General features: G+C 26.5%; 2 protein-coding genes across 6 annotated transcripts; one reads left to right on the top strand and one right to left on the bottom strand.

Annotated features, from left to right (window-relative positions):
• The first annotated feature begins 1,247 nt into the window (after window positions 1–1,247).
• Window positions 1,248–11,441, top strand: LOC132938486 (alpha-tocopherol transfer protein-like). Of its 2 annotated transcripts, none has more exons than XM_061005348.1 (8): window positions 1,248–1,306; window positions 4,006–4,181; window positions 4,882–5,044; window positions 5,298–5,359; window positions 9,834–10,027; window positions 10,388–10,504; window positions 10,573–10,666; window positions 10,731–11,441. In XM_061005348.1, exons 2-8 carry the CDS (start codon window positions 4,043–4,045, stop codon window positions 10,901–10,903), a joined length of 942 nt encoding a protein of 313 aa, XP_060861331.1. In that variant the 5' UTR covers window positions 1,248–1,306; window positions 4,006–4,042; the 3' UTR covers window positions 10,904–11,441. The 2 variants fall into 2 exon arrangements, with proteins under 2 accessions (XP_060861331.1, XP_060861333.1); XM_061005350.1 differs by having other exon boundaries at window positions 1,268–1,306; window positions 4,052–4,181.
• On the bottom strand, window positions 10,059–16,604 carry LOC132938484 (putative uncharacterized protein DDB_G0282133). 4 transcript variants are annotated; one of them, XR_009663918.1, is made up of 8 exons: window positions 16,217–16,603; window positions 13,773–15,078; window positions 13,539–13,712; window positions 13,352–13,474; window positions 13,093–13,288; window positions 12,727–12,980; window positions 10,543–11,503; window positions 10,059–10,478 (listed from the first exon to the last, which is right to left on the bottom strand). XR_009663918.1 is itself a non-coding variant. In XM_061005346.1 (7 exons), the coding sequence occupies exons 1-7, from the start codon at window positions 16,299–16,301 to the stop codon at window positions 11,500–11,502; spliced, it is 2,142 nt and encodes a 713-aa protein (XP_060861329.1). In that variant the 5' UTR covers window positions 16,302–16,603; the 3' UTR covers window positions 10,059–11,499. The 4 variants fall into 4 exon arrangements, 3 of the variants coding, with proteins under 3 accessions (XP_060861329.1, XP_060861328.1, XP_060861330.1); XM_061005346.1 differs by having other exon boundaries at window positions 10,059–11,503; XM_061005345.1 differs by lacking the exons at window positions 10,059–10,478; window positions 10,543–11,503 and having other exon boundaries at window positions 12,000–12,980; window positions 16,217–16,604.
• Window positions 16,605–20,596: the final 3,992 nt, after the last annotated feature.

Raw genomic sequence — 20,596 nt, 5'->3', positions numbered from 1 at the left:
AACAAATTTTAAATACCTATCGAATATTTTTGAGATCATGTCACATACTGTCAATGAAAAAAAAATCATTGCTACATCTCAAAAACTACAAAACGTACGAACATGCAATTTGGAATAGTGGTTTCTCTAATGATTTAGAATTTAGATGAGTAATACGAAAGGTTTTTTCGATATTCGCATTTTAAAGAGGTGGTCAAACAGGGATCTTGTGATGCCATTGGTTACTCGGACAGACCAGGTACATTACATTTTCACGCTAACCAAATGTATATGTGAGCTTATACACAAAAAAACTCCTCAATTGAATTAGATGAAAATCTCAGATTTTTTTTAAAGATTTCAGAAAAGCTTAGAAAGTAAGTACTTAAAAACACGTTAGCAAAAATACCAATAGGTATCCAATCCGTGACTTGCAATGACCCATCTAAGTCGAATTATTTCACAAAGCTAGGTACACTCGTACACTGATGCGAATATGTCTGTGAACTGAAGTACACTAAAACTAAGATACACCTATGCAGCGTATATACTACATCAGTGTTCCCCAAACTTTTTACATAGCGACCCATAAATTTAATCTTTTTTGGGTACGCGACCCCCTGCTAAAAATAAATCAAGTATGCCATAAATAAAAAATATTTTTATTATTATTAATTTTATCATTGAATTTTTATAAAATACAATACTTGATAATAAGTACATAATAAATAAATAAAACAAATTATAAAAAATACAAAAATACTGAAATAAGCGTAATCGTAACCGCGAGTCGCGACCCATCAAAAAAATGTCGCGACCAACTATTGGGTCGTGACCCATGATTTGGGAAATGCTGTAACTACATTATATCAACTATATAGGATTTTCCACAAGAAAACTGCACACGGGTGAAGCCAGGATATTCAGCTACCAACTAGTTATATATATAGACAGGCTTTTTCAAATGAATTTGAATTTGATGGATTTTTTTGAAATTATTAATAATATAATTCCTTTTAATTTAATATAATTTTAGGAATGCTCCTTCATTATATTTTTGATAATAAGTATAATATTTATAATATTATATACCGTAGGTACCTACTGCTATTCGTATTTCATAAAATTTTCAATATTTATTATCTATTATTATTGAACGAATATTAATTTAGAATATTTGTTGCAATTAATAGTGGGAGGTATTGACCTGATTGGGGGATATATTTACAAAAGGTTGGTCCAGTATATATTTAAACAGATTTGATGGTGAAATATCTCAATAGTGGTGTAGACATTCACTAAGTTGGACGTGTATTCGTGACGCATAGTAAGTAAAAATATTATTCACATTACCATATGACATAAACATATTATTTAGGCATTACAATTATGTAGTAATGAGAAACGATATAAAATCTTATTTTACACTTTATAATAGTTAATAGTATATATAAAAATATAAAATAAGTATTAAATATTTGCGTGGATTTGATTGGATTTGATTTATTGAATATAATATGATATAAATTATAGTAAGCCAACCCCCTCCTCCATTTAATTTATAACTATCATTTGCATCGCTTTTTATCAGGTATATTTTTTTTAATAGTTATCTGTAGCAAGACTTCATATAATCACTAAAATAAAAATTCAAATACTTCTTTATATACAATATAAAGACAAATATTTGAGTAAATATAAAATGATTTGTTAAACAATAATAGCAGTCTCGTAGAGTATTTGAATAATATTTTCAAATACATTTTCTGTATACTTTTTTATTTTTGTTGCAGAATACTTTTTATAAGATATGAAAAGATATTGTTTTTGTTAAATAATTTTATTTATATAGATACATATAGTGATTTGCCAAGCATGCGCAATGCGCATCCCCCTTTTCTTCAATTAAGCTATCATTCAAAATTTGATTTTTGTATTTTTTTAAATAATCTTATAGAACATACTATTTTGAAATATTTGAGATTTTTTGTAGGTGTTACGTAAGGAATGTTTTGTGGTAGTACAAACTTTTATTTTTCAAATGAAAACTCCATTTTACTGTAAATTATTTACTGGAATTTTTTTAAAAAACTTAATGAACCTACGTAATTCAAAATTTGAAATGTCTATACTAAGAATAATAGTACTTAAAAATCGTTTATCAAAAGTCAAAAGTAGATGTAATATTGGATCTAATTCTATTTATCACAACTATTATAGTTATTATACTTCGAACATTTTTACAAATTATTCATATTTCAAATCATCATAGCCCTCATATGTTTCAAACCTATTATCATGAACCTACATTTCTTTAGTACACGGAGTTACGTAACTCAATAATAACTCTTTCGAATTTTTATTCTGATACCTACGTCAATGTTTTCAGAAAAATGATCTATTAAATAATTTACAGTTGAAAAGTGAGGCTCTCATTTTAAAAACTGTAGTTTACCTACATCATATTCTGACATAAATCGAAAATGTTGACAAAATATATAGTTTTAGATTCTGAGCGAAGCGATGAATATATTAATTTTACAATGATGTGTGTTTTTTTTTTTTAATTATTTAATTTTTTTTTTATTTTTGTGTCTGTAATCACTCATCACCTTTTAGGACAGTAAAAGTGCTTGGATTTTCTTCAACAGTAACTTTTCTGATAGGAAAGTGAATCTAGTTGGTACTTTGAGGGGTCAAAAGTAAAAATTTCCCAGTAGTTTTCATAAGCGACGTGAAAAACAAAAGAAAAATTAAGGAAAAACGGGAATTTTTACGCAAAATCTGTTTTTGAGAAAATCGATTTTGGTTTTTGGTGTAACTCTAAAACAAATAACCGCAGGGACATGAAATTTTGACTGAATGTTTATAATTGCATTTCCTATACACCATAACATTTTCAAAATATTATTTTGACTCTTTTTGAGCTGCTTACGGACATTGTCAGTTTTCAATTTTTTTAGTTTTTATTTCTATAAATATCAATAAAATTTTATCTGTTGAGTAAAAAAGCTTGAAAATTTAATAGAAGGCTCCTAGGTTATTGTTTCAAAGGCAGATGAAAAAAATTAAAAATCCTTAGTCACAATTTTTATTTATAAGCATTTAAAGTTCAAATTTTGACAAAATACGGAAAAATCACGAAAATTAGCAAATTATTTTGAGTTGAGAATTCATAAAAATTTTTATTTTTAAATCTAAGATTTGAAAATGTAATATAAGATTACTCATAAGTTTGTCTACCTTTATCAAAAAAAAAAAAAATATCTACAAGAAACTTAAATTAAATTTTTATGAGCGTCTGAAATTTATATTTTTACAACATTTGATATTCACTCGATTTCTCATGTAACAATTTTCTTATTTTATTGTAATTAAAAAACGAATGACTGTAGATACTTGAAAATGTCATTGAATGTTTATATTAGCATTTTCTATACACCATAAAATTTTAAAAATATGTTGAATCTTTTTGAGCTGTTTACGGACATTGTCAGTTTTCAATTTTTTTAGTTTTTTTTTCTATAAATATCAATAAAATTTTATTTGTTGGTTAAAAAAGCGTGAATATTTAATATAAGGTTCCTGATATATCGTTCTAAATAGCAGTTGAAAAATATTAAAAATACATATGCACATTTTTTTTTTATAAGCATTTAAAGTTCGAATTTCGACAAAATTTAATAATTATTTTGTAGTTAAAAATTTATAAAATGTTCAACTTTTATAGCTAAGAATTGAAAATTTAAAACAAGGCTCCACGTAAATAGGTTATATATAAATTACTTTATTCACAATAATATCATCAAATATACTTGGTAATATCACTGGCTGACTGACCGTTTTCGCTCAGAATCGTTTTTCTTATACAATGATATTATATCATTGAATTTAAATTTAACACCATCCATTACAGTGACCCACTTGTAACCTACTGTACAGCAGAGCGACATCCACTTATCCACCTTTTTTTAATTTAATATATATACTTTTAGATAATTAGATTTATTTCAATATAATTTGTAGTATATTGTTTATTCTGAAATCTGAGTATTCAATTAAAATGGAACAGTGTTTAAGCATCGATACACTGAAAATAGCAAAAGAAGAACTCAGAGAAGACGAAGCAACACGGAATAATGCTTTAAGTCAAATGCGGTTATGGTTGAAGCAAAATAAAAAAATTATCCATTCTCGTAGTGGTAAATATTATTTTATATTCCATTGTGTACTTACCTATTTCCTATAACTAATCATTATTAACGATAAACCTTTAATTGCGTTATTTTATAATATTCTAGAGCTCTTAAAATTAAATATAAATATGATGCATGATCATTTTTATGAAAATACTTGCCTTCATTATTATTGATATAAAATAATGAAGTATAATAGTTTTATTTATTTCAATAATAATACCCATCGTCATCGAGGTCTGCTTTATTTTTAAATACATTAATCCATTTAAAGTTTAGGAAAAAGTAGAAATGTGTTAATGATGGATAGGTATCTCGTGAAATGTATGGTTGTATTTGGTTTACCTATACTTTAAATACATATTAACATTTTAAAAATGTTTGTTTTATATATTTTTATATTTGTAAAAAGTACATAAAACATTTTAAAAATAATTATTCTGCATAAATTTATGAAATCGAAAACAAGTAGCTACCTATTTAAGAAATTAAAAATATTTTAGAGGAAATATAAAATTATATAGTTGCAAGTGTCGTAAGTTTTAAGTGAGAATCATTTCAAAAAAAAGTTGATACTTCTTACTTACCTACTAAAAATACTGTCCACTGTTTAAAACAATGAGTATCCGATATAATATGATAATAATATTTAATTAATATAAAATTTGTGAAAATTATTGTATGATTTTTTTTTTTGTCTTCGTAGATGACAGCTTTTTGTTGAGATTTCTTCGAGCTAAAAAATTTAGTTTGCCGTTAGCTCAGGAAGCTTTGGAACGATATTTATTATTGCGACAAACGTTTGGACATCAACTCTTTAATGAACTTAACATCACGTGTCCACGACTTGAAAAACTTCTGGAACTTGGGTAATTGAATGATTGTATTAAATTGCTGAAATTACAATATACTGCAGGAAATTTACGGATCAAGGGGGGGGGGGCATGACCTCGGGCCCACAACGGATATCGTACAATAGTGGGCCCCTGGTCGATAGGACATTTCCTATAATATATATGGATAGTGGATTTATTATTAGTTATTACTATTTGGCCCCGGATACAAAATTATCTTAATACGGGCTTGAAGAAATTATTTTTTATGATATACCTTGTGTTACAGGTACATATTTGTAGTTCCCAAGCGTGACAAAAATGGACGTAGGATTATCATAACAAGACCAGGTAAAATAATGTATTACATAACATTATGATTTATCACTTAGGAACTAACTAAATAATTAATTTTAGAAAATAAGAGGCCTGATCCATATACGGTGCTATAAAAACATCTTAACGATATTTTAAACGAATTCTGTATTGCCTTAATCAATTTAGACTTCATTAATAATTATGAATAGAAATTTTGAATTCTTTATTTCCAAAACTAATTATTATTCGACATTGGACAATTTAACAATTAGATAATAATTTTCCCTAAATAGTATATCTAGCAAATTTTTAATTTGATATTTACTATCCTGTTGAGCGATATTATGTTAAGATATAATATATATATGCTATAGGGTATATGGTGTCTCGCTGCAATAGTGCCAACAAGTGTGTGTTAGACTATTTTAGTGTACAAGCATCTTACATCGTTTGTGATATTTTGACAAATTCCCTGCGGTCCCTGCGGCGGTATTAGCGGTTTACTAATTGTTAATTGTTTGCTCACTAGCTCACTATAATAATAATATAATATACGCATATATCAGTGGTAGTCTACCAGTGGGTCGTGACCCAATTTTCAGAATTGGCCATTGGGTCACGAAGTACACTTATGATTAAAAAAATATAAAAATTAGAAAAATAGTATTTTATCAGTTGTAGGTATGCAGTAAATATAATTAACATAACAATAATGACAGCTTAGGTATACTACATTAATTAAAAATGTATCCGTTTTTAGACGTATTGACGTTTAATAAAACAGTATTTATCAATCAGCAGTTTCTTTCTTATTTGAAACATATAATGGGTGGCAAAATATAAAATATCACTAAAATGGGATGAGTTCAATAAGATATAAAGACCATTGATATATTTATCATTTTATTGTAATAGTTACATCACGATATTAAGTTAGTGGTGTCGGATAATGTTAAAAATACCTATATTATAGATATAATGATGTTTAGATGATGATCAATTATACCATGCGTGCGTGCGCCCAATGCCCAAATTCAACTTAGTTACAATACAACTATATAGCAATAGTTAATATTAATGTTTTTATTTATGATAATTTAATAGATCATATAAGTTCCCAGGTCATAGCCCATAGGCACAAAAACTAGGACTAATTTTTTTTTCTATATTAATCTGTTGGAAAATTTCCTCTACACCCCTCTACTAAGTTTATATATTTATATTATAAGTATTAAGTGGCTTAAATTAAATACATTTACATTAATATATTTTATATTTTAATTTTATTTCCATTATTTTAAACCTTTCATTAACATTACCTATTTAATTAACTACCTGTATTTGTTAATCATAAAATTTAACTGTAATAGGTAGGTACGCTAAGTGTATAAGTTATTTTAAATAAAAGTTTAAAACATTTCTTACTTCAATATTGAAAAATATAATAGCCAAATTTGAGAAATCGCAGTCAGACGTCAAGCCATAGCATACTCGTTCTTATACCTAGCTAATTATTCACCTCATTGGAGAAAACATTTTTCGTGGCTTATTATCCAATAACCTATGTAGATACTAATGTAACTATTTGAAAGGATATTAAAAATATTTGTAGTTGATACATATTGACTGTAGTCTATAATTGTAGTTTTTACCTTCATAAAAGAGGTGGGTATAATTGTAATTATAAGTTATAAGTTTACAATGTGTGATGTAGGTATATAATTTGCGGGATATTTTTTCTACCTTTTCTTTTATTTTAATAATATTATTCAGTGGTCACTGGTCTATACCGACTACCGAGTAGGCTCATGTCATTCGAAGAAAATCACAAAACACCAATGGCGTATTTAGGCCGGGGCCACCCAGGGGCGTATTTACATGTTTCCCGCGTGTAGCCCTGTAGAAAATTGCCCTTTTTTTCTAATAATTCGAATCCGTCTTTTTTTTATTAGTGGTTCATTTATTTGGTTCTGATAATTTTTGTAAATCTATGTGAAAGTAGGTGTCTATGTTAATTAATCTTGGTGAGACGGTGAGTAGGTAGTATATATTTGTATGTTCTGAGCCCCAGTGGCGTATTTTCAATTTTTTTCTGGGGGGGGGGGGGGGGTCCAATAATTCCGACATAATATAGGTAGGTACTGATGTAAAGAAATAATTTTTTACAGATTATAGTTTTTTACTTTTTTATTATACTTTAATAGGTGTTTTAACACAAGTATATTTTATAATTTTTAAGTAGCTAACCTAGAAATATGACATTATGACAATAATAGTCCATATCACTCCCTAATCTCTGGACAGAAAATGAATAGGACGTAGGTAAATATGGTCCTAAATGAACACTAATATTGTCGGCCAGTAAGCGCCGCGCAAATTACACTATAATGTTTTAAGCTATTATTAAAAACAATATATTCCTTATTAGAGAATTATGAGCGTCGTAAATTTCTTGCAATGTTTTGACTGTTTCAAGAATTGTTGATGTTTATCTAATACGGGTATTCTATAAAGTGGTAATAGCTTCCCCCCCCCCCCCCCCGCGCGTAAAGACGCCACTGCCGAGCCCCTTTTTTACAGGGAGATTTCATCAGTTTAAGCAGGCATTTTTACATACTCTACCGACCAACACATTATCATAATAATATAATGATTCAAAAAAGTCTAATGTATGTTCACAGCACTTTTTTATAGGTTTTAATTTGTTTAACGATTGTTGAACATTTCAACATTAAAGTTATAAGCATAATATAGTAACGTTAGACGTTAGTTAAATTCGTGGTTGTGGTATTCTTATATTCCATTATTTATTTTTGTTTGAGAAATAAATTAAGAATAATAATTCTCAGTATTACAGACGCCTACCATGTACATCATGTACAAGTAAGCCGGGAACGGCGGGAACAACATTATACTTAAATCATGACATTAAAAAAAAAAAAGCAAAAATTTTAATTTTTAATCAAACGTTAATTTTTAAGAACCTATACCTACAATTTTATTTTTTTTAATACATTTGTTAACTTTACATAAGTAGTAAAACAATAATAATATTATTATTATTATAATGTTATTAGCTTCTGCCTTCTAGTACCTAATGTCTATTAGATATACCATACATCTAATTTTTTTAGCATCACTAATTATTAATTAATAATATAATTTCTGTGTTTAAGGGGGCCTCCACCTAATAACTCTTAATTTATATAGGCCACCGAGTTTCACTCGACACCGCTGCGAAACACTGTTTAGAGATATGAAAAATGAATAACTGAGTGATTATTATTATAGTTATTGTAAATATATATTTAGATACGAGATGGCGAGGCCAGCAGGCCACTCATAATTAGGTACACATTATAGCATTATGCTGCTACTGTTAGGTGGTTTTTTTTTGTACTTTCTTTACGCACTACCCATATATACAGACATACAGTGGCCTTGGATATTAATTAATGTACCTATATGTATGCACGTTTGGATTTTAAGTATACGTGGGGCTCCAGGTCAAGTAAATACATAATATATAATAGGTATGCAAGGCCCTCTCCATAAGTTCTTAATAAATACCTAATACCTATAACTATAATAGGTAGGGATCTATTTACCCAATATAAATTATAAACAGTCTTCTTAGTTCTTTAAATTTAATTGAAATTTAAAATCAATTTATAGCCTATAAAATATTTTACATCTTAGTAAGTTACCTACCAGCTACAATTGTTAATTTTAACTTTTTATCTATTAAGTAGATGACATTTACATTTTACATAACTGCCCATTATCATAAATCATAATCAACATATTATAAATGCCGCTCTAGATGCTACTACTCAACTACTGTAGGTACACATTAGTGATACAACATAGGCAATATAGCTAGGTACATGTTGAAGGAAAATAATTATTGATCTATTATTCCAATTTTAAGAGTTGTACTGTTGTTAGGCCTGGTCAGTAGAGCCACTTATTATAGTTGCTCATATTCTGTTGTGATCCACGGACGTCTTAGAAAGCAACGAAGGATAATAGGTATAATATAGGAAATAGCAATAGCATCAAAAATATGATTTTATACCCGGTAACTACTGGGTGATCCATTTACCGTAAGACACTCATTATTACAGTCAAATATATTATATAAATTATTTATACTTTTTATTTTATTTTATGTTAACTGAGATAACCTTCATTGATGTATTTATGTTTTGGTAATAACAAAACACTATTAGGATTTAGATTTTTTGTGTTTAAATTATTATTTATATTTTTACTAACCAGTAGCCAGGTTTATAATTTTCCAGAAAAAAATATTTAATATATTATTAAAATTTATACTAAAAAAATATTCAGTTGAAAACCCAGTTTTTTTTTTTTATGAGTATTTAAATACTTTACAAGATTTGCTATATGCCTATAAATGTTATAAAATGTACCTATCAATAGAATATTTAAGAATAATTTGATTAAAAATTACTTAGTTACTGATACTTAAAACATTTTTAAGGAGTTTTCAATCCGTCAATATGGACCAATGCAGAAATGTGCAGAATGCACGGTGTTACATATGAAACTCTCATGGAAGACCAGGAAAACCAAATTCGTGGGTTTGTACATTATACAGATGCAGCTGGTATGTGCTTACAACAACTAACATTATTTACACCAAGAGAAGCTGTCAGAATTGTTAAAAATGGAGAGGTATTATATTTTGCTTTAAAAAAAAACAATATTTTAAAATTAAAATTATATAATTTATTTATATACTTAAATTACATAATATAATTATATAAATAAGGTATACACTTTTAGATTGATAACGTCACATTTTTGGCTAGATTCCAATACTGATACAAGATCCAATATAATTTATCTTAAACCGTCAGTCTGTACTCTTTATCTTCTCCTTATTGGTTTGATAATCATCGACTTGTAAATACTTAATATACACATTTTTGTTTAGCTATAATATTGTTAAATAAAGGCTACACCTAAAATAATAATAATAATAAAAATTGTTATTTTATAAAAATAAATATTTCTTTTATTAATATTTTCTAGCGAACACTTCCAATGCGACACAAAGAAATATATGGAGTAAATGTACCATTGAGTTTAAAATTTGCGTTGGATTTTGGAATGACTTTGATATCTGAAAAAATTAGAAGTCGTGTAAAAGTAACAAACTTATTAATATAATATCCATGGATAATTACTATGTATAACTCTTGTAAATCATTCTCCAGATATTTAGTTCAATAGAGGAGAGCCACACATATGTTGATAAGTCATTATTGCCTAAAGAATATGGTGGAGAAATGGAAATGTCGAAAATGATAGGTAAGTTTATTTTTTAAACACAACTTTGTAATCAACATTTTATTTATTTAAACAATAATGATAGGTTTATGGAAACAAGAACTGTTAGAAAAACGAGAACAAATACTCAAAAATGAAAAAATGTCGGTAAGAGAGGATATGTTTAGTGAGAGTGCCAGACAAGGGCGAGTATCAGCGTTGACAAACCACAGTCACCATCACATGGTTGGCAGTTTTCGTCAACTAACTGTTGATTAGTTTCATAATTTTGAACATCATTATATAATTTGAATTTAAATTTTATGCAAAATTTTAACACTAAAATGTTAACATCTTAATGCAAAATCTCTGAAAACAAAAAAATTTTCATGGATTATTCAATGTAATAAAAAATACATTAAATGTGATATCTACGGATATAAAAGAAAAATTTTTGGTTATTAAATTAATTTTATATCTAATTTAAGGAATTCAATTCAATTATAAATTCAATATTGTAATATTCAACAAAATAAATAATAGCAAATACCAACTTTAACAATTATTGTGAGAACTAAAAAAAACAAAACACAAATATAATAAAAATATATTTCTTAAGAAAAATATTTTTTTCGGTAATATTTAAATTTTTCTCTTAAAATAAAATAACAAACATTTTATGATACAAACATACCAGCAGTCTTCTATTATATTATATGTATGTATAAAAACATGTTTACCAATAGTTATTTTAATTGGATATTTGATCATGTAGTGTATACACTTGTACAAATTAAAAATTATAACGTGTTACATACCAGATTTGTTGATATTGAGCATTTCCCTAAAAGTTAATCTACATAATTGTAGACAACTTATCTGAAACAAAATAATATAATTCACAGCCAAAATTATGATTATAAATTTTATAATTCAAAAATAGTATGATCATTAACAAAATCATAGAAATATATTGTTTATAAATAATATATGTTAATATAATTGTAAATTGTATTTCATGATTTCCTGAAATTCAGGTAAAACATGACTATTATGAGATTTCATAGTAAGATAAACAATTTGATTTATGATTACATTAGAACTTAATATTTGAATGAAAAAATTAATTAACTTTGAACTGTACATTTAATATACCTAAAGTATTATTACAGAAAGTAAAATTACCTTTTTTAAATAAACATTTAAAAAATAATATTTACCTGATAAGTCAAGATTATAATTATAATTAAATATGTTAAATTGTATGTATTAAGAAATGTAACTATGTATTTACTTTTTTAAGATACCTAACAATTTAAAAATTAATTTGTCCGTGTTATAAATAATTATAATACACAAATACAATTATTCTGTATTGTACTCATAGTATTAAAATAATATATACATTTTTTTTTACTAACATTGAAAGCTAAAATAAACGACAACATATAAACTATTTAACATACTGTCTATTAACTATTAAGTTTAATAGATTTTATTAAGAGGACACTATACAGACATTTGTTGTCTCTGTCTTACATGTGTGTAGCATAAAAATTTGTACGCTCTGCAAATCATGTTTAGCTCCTTTAGTTTAAAAACTAGAGTGAGTTATAAAATTTAAAGGTAAGATTATCTAGGCTTTAGATTCTAAGGCATCTCATATGCTTTTTATTATATTTTAATTTTAAAACGAGTATTTTAAAATTTTAAATTGTTTGTACATTTTAAAATATTCATAACTCATTTTAAAACTAAAATATAATAATCTATGAGACGCCCTAGATAATAATCTTATAATACAATTTTATAAGAGGTATATCCACTCTAGTTTTTAAACTAACGGACCTAAACATGACCTATTTAGTGTAAATTTGCAATGTTATGCAATAGTAAAATATAGACAATTGTTATGTCCTCTTAAGCAGTTTCAATAAGATAGTACAATATAAAAATATTTTATAATAATCAAAGCTTTCTAGTCTTTAAAAAGAAATATGGTAAAAATATCAATACTACTCTAAAATCATTCAATTATTTGTTCACATGTATTGAATGCATATTAAGGTGAATATGGTCACATATACATTTCAAATACTTACTGTTTTTTCAAAGGTATATAAGATGGTAAATCCAATAAAGGTGCACGGCGTTTGGGTACAATATGAATGTACTCGTTTTCATTGGATTCGTCATTATTGGGTATTGTTATTTCAAAGTATCTGGGTTCATTGATTTCAACTACAACGGTACTTTTATCTTCAAATTGAACATGAGGGTATAGACATTTTTGACCATGTGGACACTCATTCTTTGTTTCAAAAATTGGACATAAATCTAAGTGTTTTTTAGGACACTTGAATTATGGTGAAAAAAAATTACTATGAATATTTCCGCCAAATCACATGTTTTCAAAATAAAAATAAATATTTAAATATTTAATAAAATAAAATTGAAAGTTAACTTACTTTTTTTCCCCAATTACAGGAACCATGGAGAAAATTTTTACAAATAGGAGTGTTTTTACTTCTATATTCGTGTAAGAACGGACAATTTAATTGAACACAAACACTATTTAAATAATGCTTACAAAATGGAATTTTTTCTTCAACAATATTATGCGATAATGTACAGTTTTCTTTAGAACATTCTCCAGTTAAAAACCTAAAAAAAAATGTTGAAGCAGAAATTTAATTTAGTAATACATTTGAATTAAAATTAGCCAACTTTGTGCACAATGTGATGTATTTTTTGTAATGGCGTTTATCACATTCTCCTTGATCCAATTTTGAACAAACACCAAACCGATTAAATACTAGACAGAGCTGTTTAGTGAGTGATTTTTTACTTCTGGAAAATAAATTTTGATTGTAAAAATAATTTATTTAGTTAATCTTGATAAGATTTAATAAACCTGAGTCGTTGGAGGGTTTTATTGTTTGATAAACTTAAATTTTGAATTTTATTTTTATCATTGTTCATAATTTTCAAATTTTGTTGAGGTTTGTTATCAGAAATATTAAGTAAACGTGGTATTTTATTATCCGAGGATCTAGTTTTATCCAACTTTGTATTATTTGTTTTTGATCTAAAAAACAAATGATAAGTCATCATAAAAATGTATTGGTTTTTGTTTAAAAATACTTACCTCAATATTGGATTCACATATGAATACACAGAATATGACCTCTTGCCATTTCTTTTAATTTCAACTGGCTTAATTACAGTATTTTTCGATAATATATTATTTTTAACTTGTTCGCTGCTTGTAACAGTTTTCATTCTAGCAACAATGTTTTTTTGCTGTAATTTCCTCATTAAAGCAAATCTATGCGAGAGATGTTTGAGCATATACGATTTGGTCTTTGATTGAATTGGATTTATTAACGATTGTCTAATTATTTTATTCTTGCCAAATAAAATTAATTTATCGGCTTTTGGTACAGATGGGTGGGTATTGTTCACATTATTAACCAATAATATACTGGGTCTTGTCCATTTTAATTTATTAGTATTACTGGAGTTGGATAATTTTGATTTAAGTACAGATGTTGTATTAGCAACTTTATTCCATTCTGTTTTTTTGTAAGACTGTATTAATGTATTTGATGTTGGACATTGTAAAGTTGAGAGTGGTTTACGTTCAATTGTATTATTTTCAAAGCAATTCAGTTTATTATTGATTTTCCATTTATTTCTAAATAATGATTGACGTATTAATTTTGTTTTACCTATCTTGACAAGATTAGGTGATCCAACTATTTTTCCAGATAACTTCTTTATTATTTTTTTATTATTTATACTTGTTGACTTATTAATAGATTCTAAAGAATTTGAATTCACCAAACTAGTAGAGATTAATTGGTTTTGAAATTTCCTATTGACATGAACATTTTTTGATTGATTAGTTTTCTTAGCTGATGAAGAGTTTGCTTCTTTATCGACAACATATTTTGATGAAGTTAAATAATCTTGAACATTAATCATATATTTATCAACATTACGCAATGTCTGTGAAACATCGGAAGTTTCATAACAACTCTCATTTAATGGTATTTTACAATTATTAACGAAGCTGTTTTTCACAATTTCATTAATCTCTGAATCAAACTTTATGATATTTTGACTGTTAGTTAATATTTCAGGAATTTTTTTGCTAATAACAGTTTTGACAGGATTTGAATGTAACACATTTTGTTTGGTATACACCTTAGAAGATGAATTATTAGTCTTAACAAATGAACTATTTTGTTTAATTTTACTTAGATGGTTGGTAAAGTTACGATTATCTATTTTGGTAGAAAGGAATTTATGAGTGGTATGATTATTATCCTTGCAATACTTAAATTTTGATGATGATTTAACATTCTTATTAATAATAATATTTTCTTTGATATTATTCGGGGTCCGTTGTAATTTTGGTTTATCATTATTTTCATCATCATCTAGTTGCTCTAAATAAACAAAAACATAATATTTCAATTAAAAAAAGCGGACAAGTGCGTAACGCTCCACTGTACATTAGATGTTTTGAGAAGTCACTGTAATGAATGAGTTAAATTTTAATTCAATTATTTAAGTATATTGTATAAGAAAAACGATTCTGAGCAAATAGCTAATATTTTTAAACTAAAATTGTTATTTTTTGCCCAATTTATATTTTTAGATTTTTTGGTTACAGTATAAACTACTTACGTAGAATCTTGATTTAAATTTCAAATTTAATTTGTCAACTTTTGAACTTTAAATGCTTAAAAAAAAAATATGTGCTATAAACCTATTTTTATTAACTTTTTTTTAATATTTAAAGTAATACATTTTCAAGCTTTTTGGCCCAACAAATAACATTTTATAGACATTCGTAGAACAAAAAAAACTTAAAAAAAACTTTAAAAAAAATTTAAAATTGATAATGTCCGTAAAAAACTCAAAATGAGTCAAACAATTTTGAAAACTTTATCAAGTACCTATAGAAAATTATAGAATAAACATTTGGTGTAAACTTCAAGCATCTAAGATGATTTGTTTTTAAATTACAACAAAATAAGAAAATTGTTCAATGAGAAATCGAGTAAATATCCAATGTAAAAACTTTAAAGCCTCATCAAAATGTAATTTGACTTTCCAGTAGATATATTTTTTTTAAAGGTAGACAAACTTATGAAGAATCTTGTATTAATTTTTCAAATCTTAGATGTAAAAAGAAAAATTTTTAAGAATTCCTTACACAAAATAATTTGTTATATTTGTGTAATCAAGCAAGTGCAGAGCACTTTTTGAAAATTGGCTATAATATTGTTCTTGACAAATTTAAAACATAAGCTACCTATTTCACAAGAAAAATTTGGAAGTATCTAAATGGTATTTCAACTCAAATATTTAGAGATAGTTTAGCACAGTTTAAATGCTATAAAAATGCAATTTCTGAATTATTTAATGTCTATTCGATTAGTAACATGATTGATTGTACTATTTATTGTATAAAAAGTTGTTATGTACTTAACAGTTAACAGGTATTAGATGTACAACTAAAGATAATCACAATGAATAAATACAATATTACTATATAAAAAACCAATGTTTAATACGTACTTTTAAGGGCAATTAAACGTTTTAGTAATAATTCTTCTTCGTCCGTGCTACTTTTATTAGTACTGTAGTAATCATTCACCTCCATCGATAAATTCAATCAATCATAAATATAATTAATACGGAACAATATTAAATTAAGACACTATTATAGAAAAAGAGTAATATTAATGACCGACGACATAAATTTGTCATAATTAACTTTGATTCCGTATTTGATAATTTCCAATTTTTAAATTATTATACTACCTCTACAAGGTTTAAAGTGTTTAAACTTTAGAGAGTTTAAAGTATGCTTTACAGCCTATGGTGGCATGGAGCATGGGCTGTTTCATGAAACGAAATCTACAATCTACTTTTCGTTCAAGGTTTATCATCATGAGTTTTGTCATTGTTGTCAGCAGTTTTATCAAGCTGTTACATATTATCACAGAACAAGATAATAAAATTATATTATGTATCGTTACCAACATACGGAATTACAGAATAAAATTTATTGTATTTTTTTTTTTTCAATAACAATAATTATAGTTTATAAGTATTTTAATACTACGCTATATAGAATGTTCTCATTACAGTTTATAAACGTTCAAATTATTATAAAAATATTTAATATCTGAGTATTTAACAAACACTTTAAAGTTTAAACACTCGAACTTTTTAATGCGGCGACGTGTTTACTTAATCTTTCGATAAATTGCCTATACAAACCCCTTCAAGTAGGCTTTTTGAATATTTTTGAAAAATATTATTATTTTACTACTAAAGCAGAAAACTGTAAATAATTATTAAGCGGCAAAGTGTTGGATCTATTGAGTTATTTAGCTGATTCAGGGGTCATATTCTACCACTGAGCTCAAATAAAAATGGAAAACTCATCAAGAAAATTAAATTTTGATTTATTGAATTAACAAATTTACTATGTTTTAATCGAAACAACTTTTGATGTGTTTTATATTCAAAAAATGGAGTTGTTAAAAATATGTTATATTAACACAAATCGTTTCTAGGAATAATAATATAATAATTTAAATTCAATTATATTGATCAATGGCAAGCCTCTGGACTAATTGCAATAATAACAAGCTCAGAGAAATAAAGCAAATAATATTACAATGGCCCAAACCATACGAGATGTCCAGAAGGGACGAGGTTATTCTTGTCCACAGACGAATAGGCCACACCCGTATGGCACACGGATACCTTATGGCCAAAGAAGACCCTCCCTCATGCACTACTTGCGGAACAATAATTACGGTCTTGCACATCCTCCTCGAATCTCGCCAGTTCAACGAAATGCGCATCCAACAGGAACTACCGGAAACCCTGTACGAGATACTTCCACCTACTCCCGAGACGTCCAAGAAAATAATCAAATTCATAAATGAACTGAACTGCGTCATCTTATTTAAAATGTACAAATATAATAGCAATAAGTAATTTATGTAATTTAAAAAATGTAACGCAGGCTATAATACCCTTGCAGTTGATGCCTTTAAAAATTAATAAAAAAAAAAAATTTTTAATTAAAACATAGCAACTTAATATTTTGAATCAAAATCCATTTTCATAATTAACATCCGTCCAACCAAATCAACCAAATTTTGTCAAAACGAAAACTATTTTATGTGTGCAGCGTTACATGTTACGTCAAAACGCAGATTAAACATTGTTTAAAATGTACCTATGTATTGTATAATAATATGTTTATATTTTAGAAAATGTTTTAAGTTTTGACAAAAAAAGTGTAACCAACGTGGAAAATAATTGTAATTAGCCAAAATGCCATACTGTGTCGCATGTGATCGCCCAATCATAAGTGCTCGGTTTAATAAACAATTTTTATTTTTAAGTAAAAACTTGGGCAAAAATCTAAAATCATAAATAATGCAGTATTGCAGTATAACAATCTAACTCGTTAGGACTGAAATAATTATAGTTAAATTTCCAAACTAATATTGAATTATATAATATTTTATTGCTAAAGCATTGTAATAGGTAATAAATATAGTATTTTAGACACCATGATCTTGAAATATTTTGTCATGATTTATGAATGCAATTTAGTACAATCAATCATTAAGTATTTAAATAATTTTAGTTGTTAGGAATAATAATTAATAACTATAAGTATCATCCATGCACATAAAGTACCTATAATAATCTAAGTTAAATTAGCCAATTAGGGCGTGGGTTTGATTAACTTATACTTATACTTCTGAAAAATAATTTTCTTTTAAATTAAATGTGAATAAAAAGGTTTTAGTTGACGAAATGTTTGTGAGAGAAAATAAAATAATATGTAGATTTACATACAATAACTTACTCGGGACTTGAGAGTTGAGGATTTTGGAGAAGAAAGTTCTGATAGTCACTGATTGGGCCTATGCAAAATACAAAGTAAATCGGATTTAAAAATGTACAACAGTACAATATTGCTTGTTTATACATTATGGTTACACTGTGATAAGTTTTTTTCACGGGATCGCTCGTAATATTTTGATCAATCCATCTTGTATTCTTGTTTACCATTTTCTAGAGAACTGTCTGGTTTGGTTACAGATTATAATTTATATTATATAATGAAAATAATCTAGTCCTAAAATGACAAAATAATTTTCATATAATTTATTGCTACTAGCTTAGTCTGTTTCGAACTAGTCTCCTAGACAAAATAGAATTATGCCTATGCTCCTTACCATATCCCGATGTGCAACCTTTTCTTGTATGTCTTTAATCGTGATTCGATGTCCTTTTGACCTTATTGCTTAGTACCTACCTAACTACCTACCTAAGTTATGGCTTACTAATTAACGATAAACGGGGGCAAGGAGTAACTACATAAGTAGTACTACGTAGGTAGTACTAAAATAACGGTAATTGGAAAAAAGTCTCACACTAGGAAAAAAGTCGCGAAAAAAAATGAATGAAAATATATCAAAATTTAAGTATAAATATGTTAAAATTGTATTGAAAAATAGGTACATTAAAGTTACATAAAAAAATCATATAATATCATAAAAAATAGAAGGGAGCTTACATACCTATATATTTAATTTTCAAATTCCTTAATGAAGATAATATTTTTGGCTTTTGCTATAATTTAGTAATTTACTATTTAGTTTTAGTGTAATGATAATATGGTATTTATCAAATTGTATAGATAAATATAAAAAGTTTTATATTATAAATTATACTTCATAAATTGAAAGGTAATTAGCAGATGTAAATTTAAAAAAATTTAGTTTGTTATAATAGGAATATTCATTCTGGATGGTTTTTCAAATATAGTAGACTAATATACTAAAGATACTTAATACATATAATTTAAACTATGATTAGCGACATTACATAAGAACAAACATTTTTTGGTATAATAATAGGTTATATGTATACCTTAACAGGCCTTTTTAAAAGCCGTAAGTCATAACATAAGAAAGAGGTGTACGATGTACCTAATTATAATATTACATTTGTATACCATTATTATTATAATTTATATTTAATAATTATATAGGTACTATAATAAATTGTATTTATTATTGACTATTGTATAACATTTTATTATTTTAGACTTGTATTAAATTTAAGTAAGTAATTATTATTTTTTATGATATTATATGATTTTTTATGTAACTTTAATATATTTTTCAATACAATTTTAACATTTTTATACTTCACTTTTGATATATTTTCATTAATTTTTATCGGGACTTTTTTTTCCGCAATTGAAAATAATTAATAATATACCATATTAGTAATACACATGACATATAGGTAATTGATATTTAATGTATGGATACAACTTTCCTACTTCTCATTTCCAGATGAACCTAACGTCCTAACTAGTTTTACAATGTGAGTGATAAAACTATTAACTAACATTTAAACGAGACTACAAGAGAGAAAAAGTTGTAGCGATTTTTATCTACTTTGTAGTTGATGACTGATGTCGTTATCTAGGGTTTTCAGATGTTTAATGTTTATATACAATGTAGCATGACGTTGAGAATAAGTCTGAATAACTAGAAGTTTAATACTAATATTAGACCTTAGATCATATACAATGGATGGAGCTATGTGTGTGTTTCTCGTATACCGAGCTGTGTCCAACATAACCCCCCCCCCCCCCCCAACACCCATTTAATTTCAAGGTACAACGAGTTATTACGCATGCGTTTAGCCAACAATTACTGTAAAATAACTAATAAATGGGGGGTTATGTTGGACACGGCAAATTATTAAAGTAGCTCCATCCATTGTATATGATCTAAGACATATAATATAAATAAAATATTATTTTAATATCAATTATCAATGATGATTGATGACTATTGATTACAATCATTTATTGTTCATATCATGATTAAAGATTATCCATAG

The sequence above is a fragment of the Metopolophium dirhodum genome, chromosome 2 (assembly GCF_019925205.1).
Source record: "Metopolophium dirhodum isolate CAU chromosome 2, ASM1992520v1, whole genome shotgun sequence".
NCBI lineage: Eukaryota > Metazoa > Arthropoda > Insecta > Hemiptera > Aphididae > Metopolophium > Metopolophium dirhodum.
This window is presented reverse-complemented; position numbering and strand designations above follow the sequence as displayed.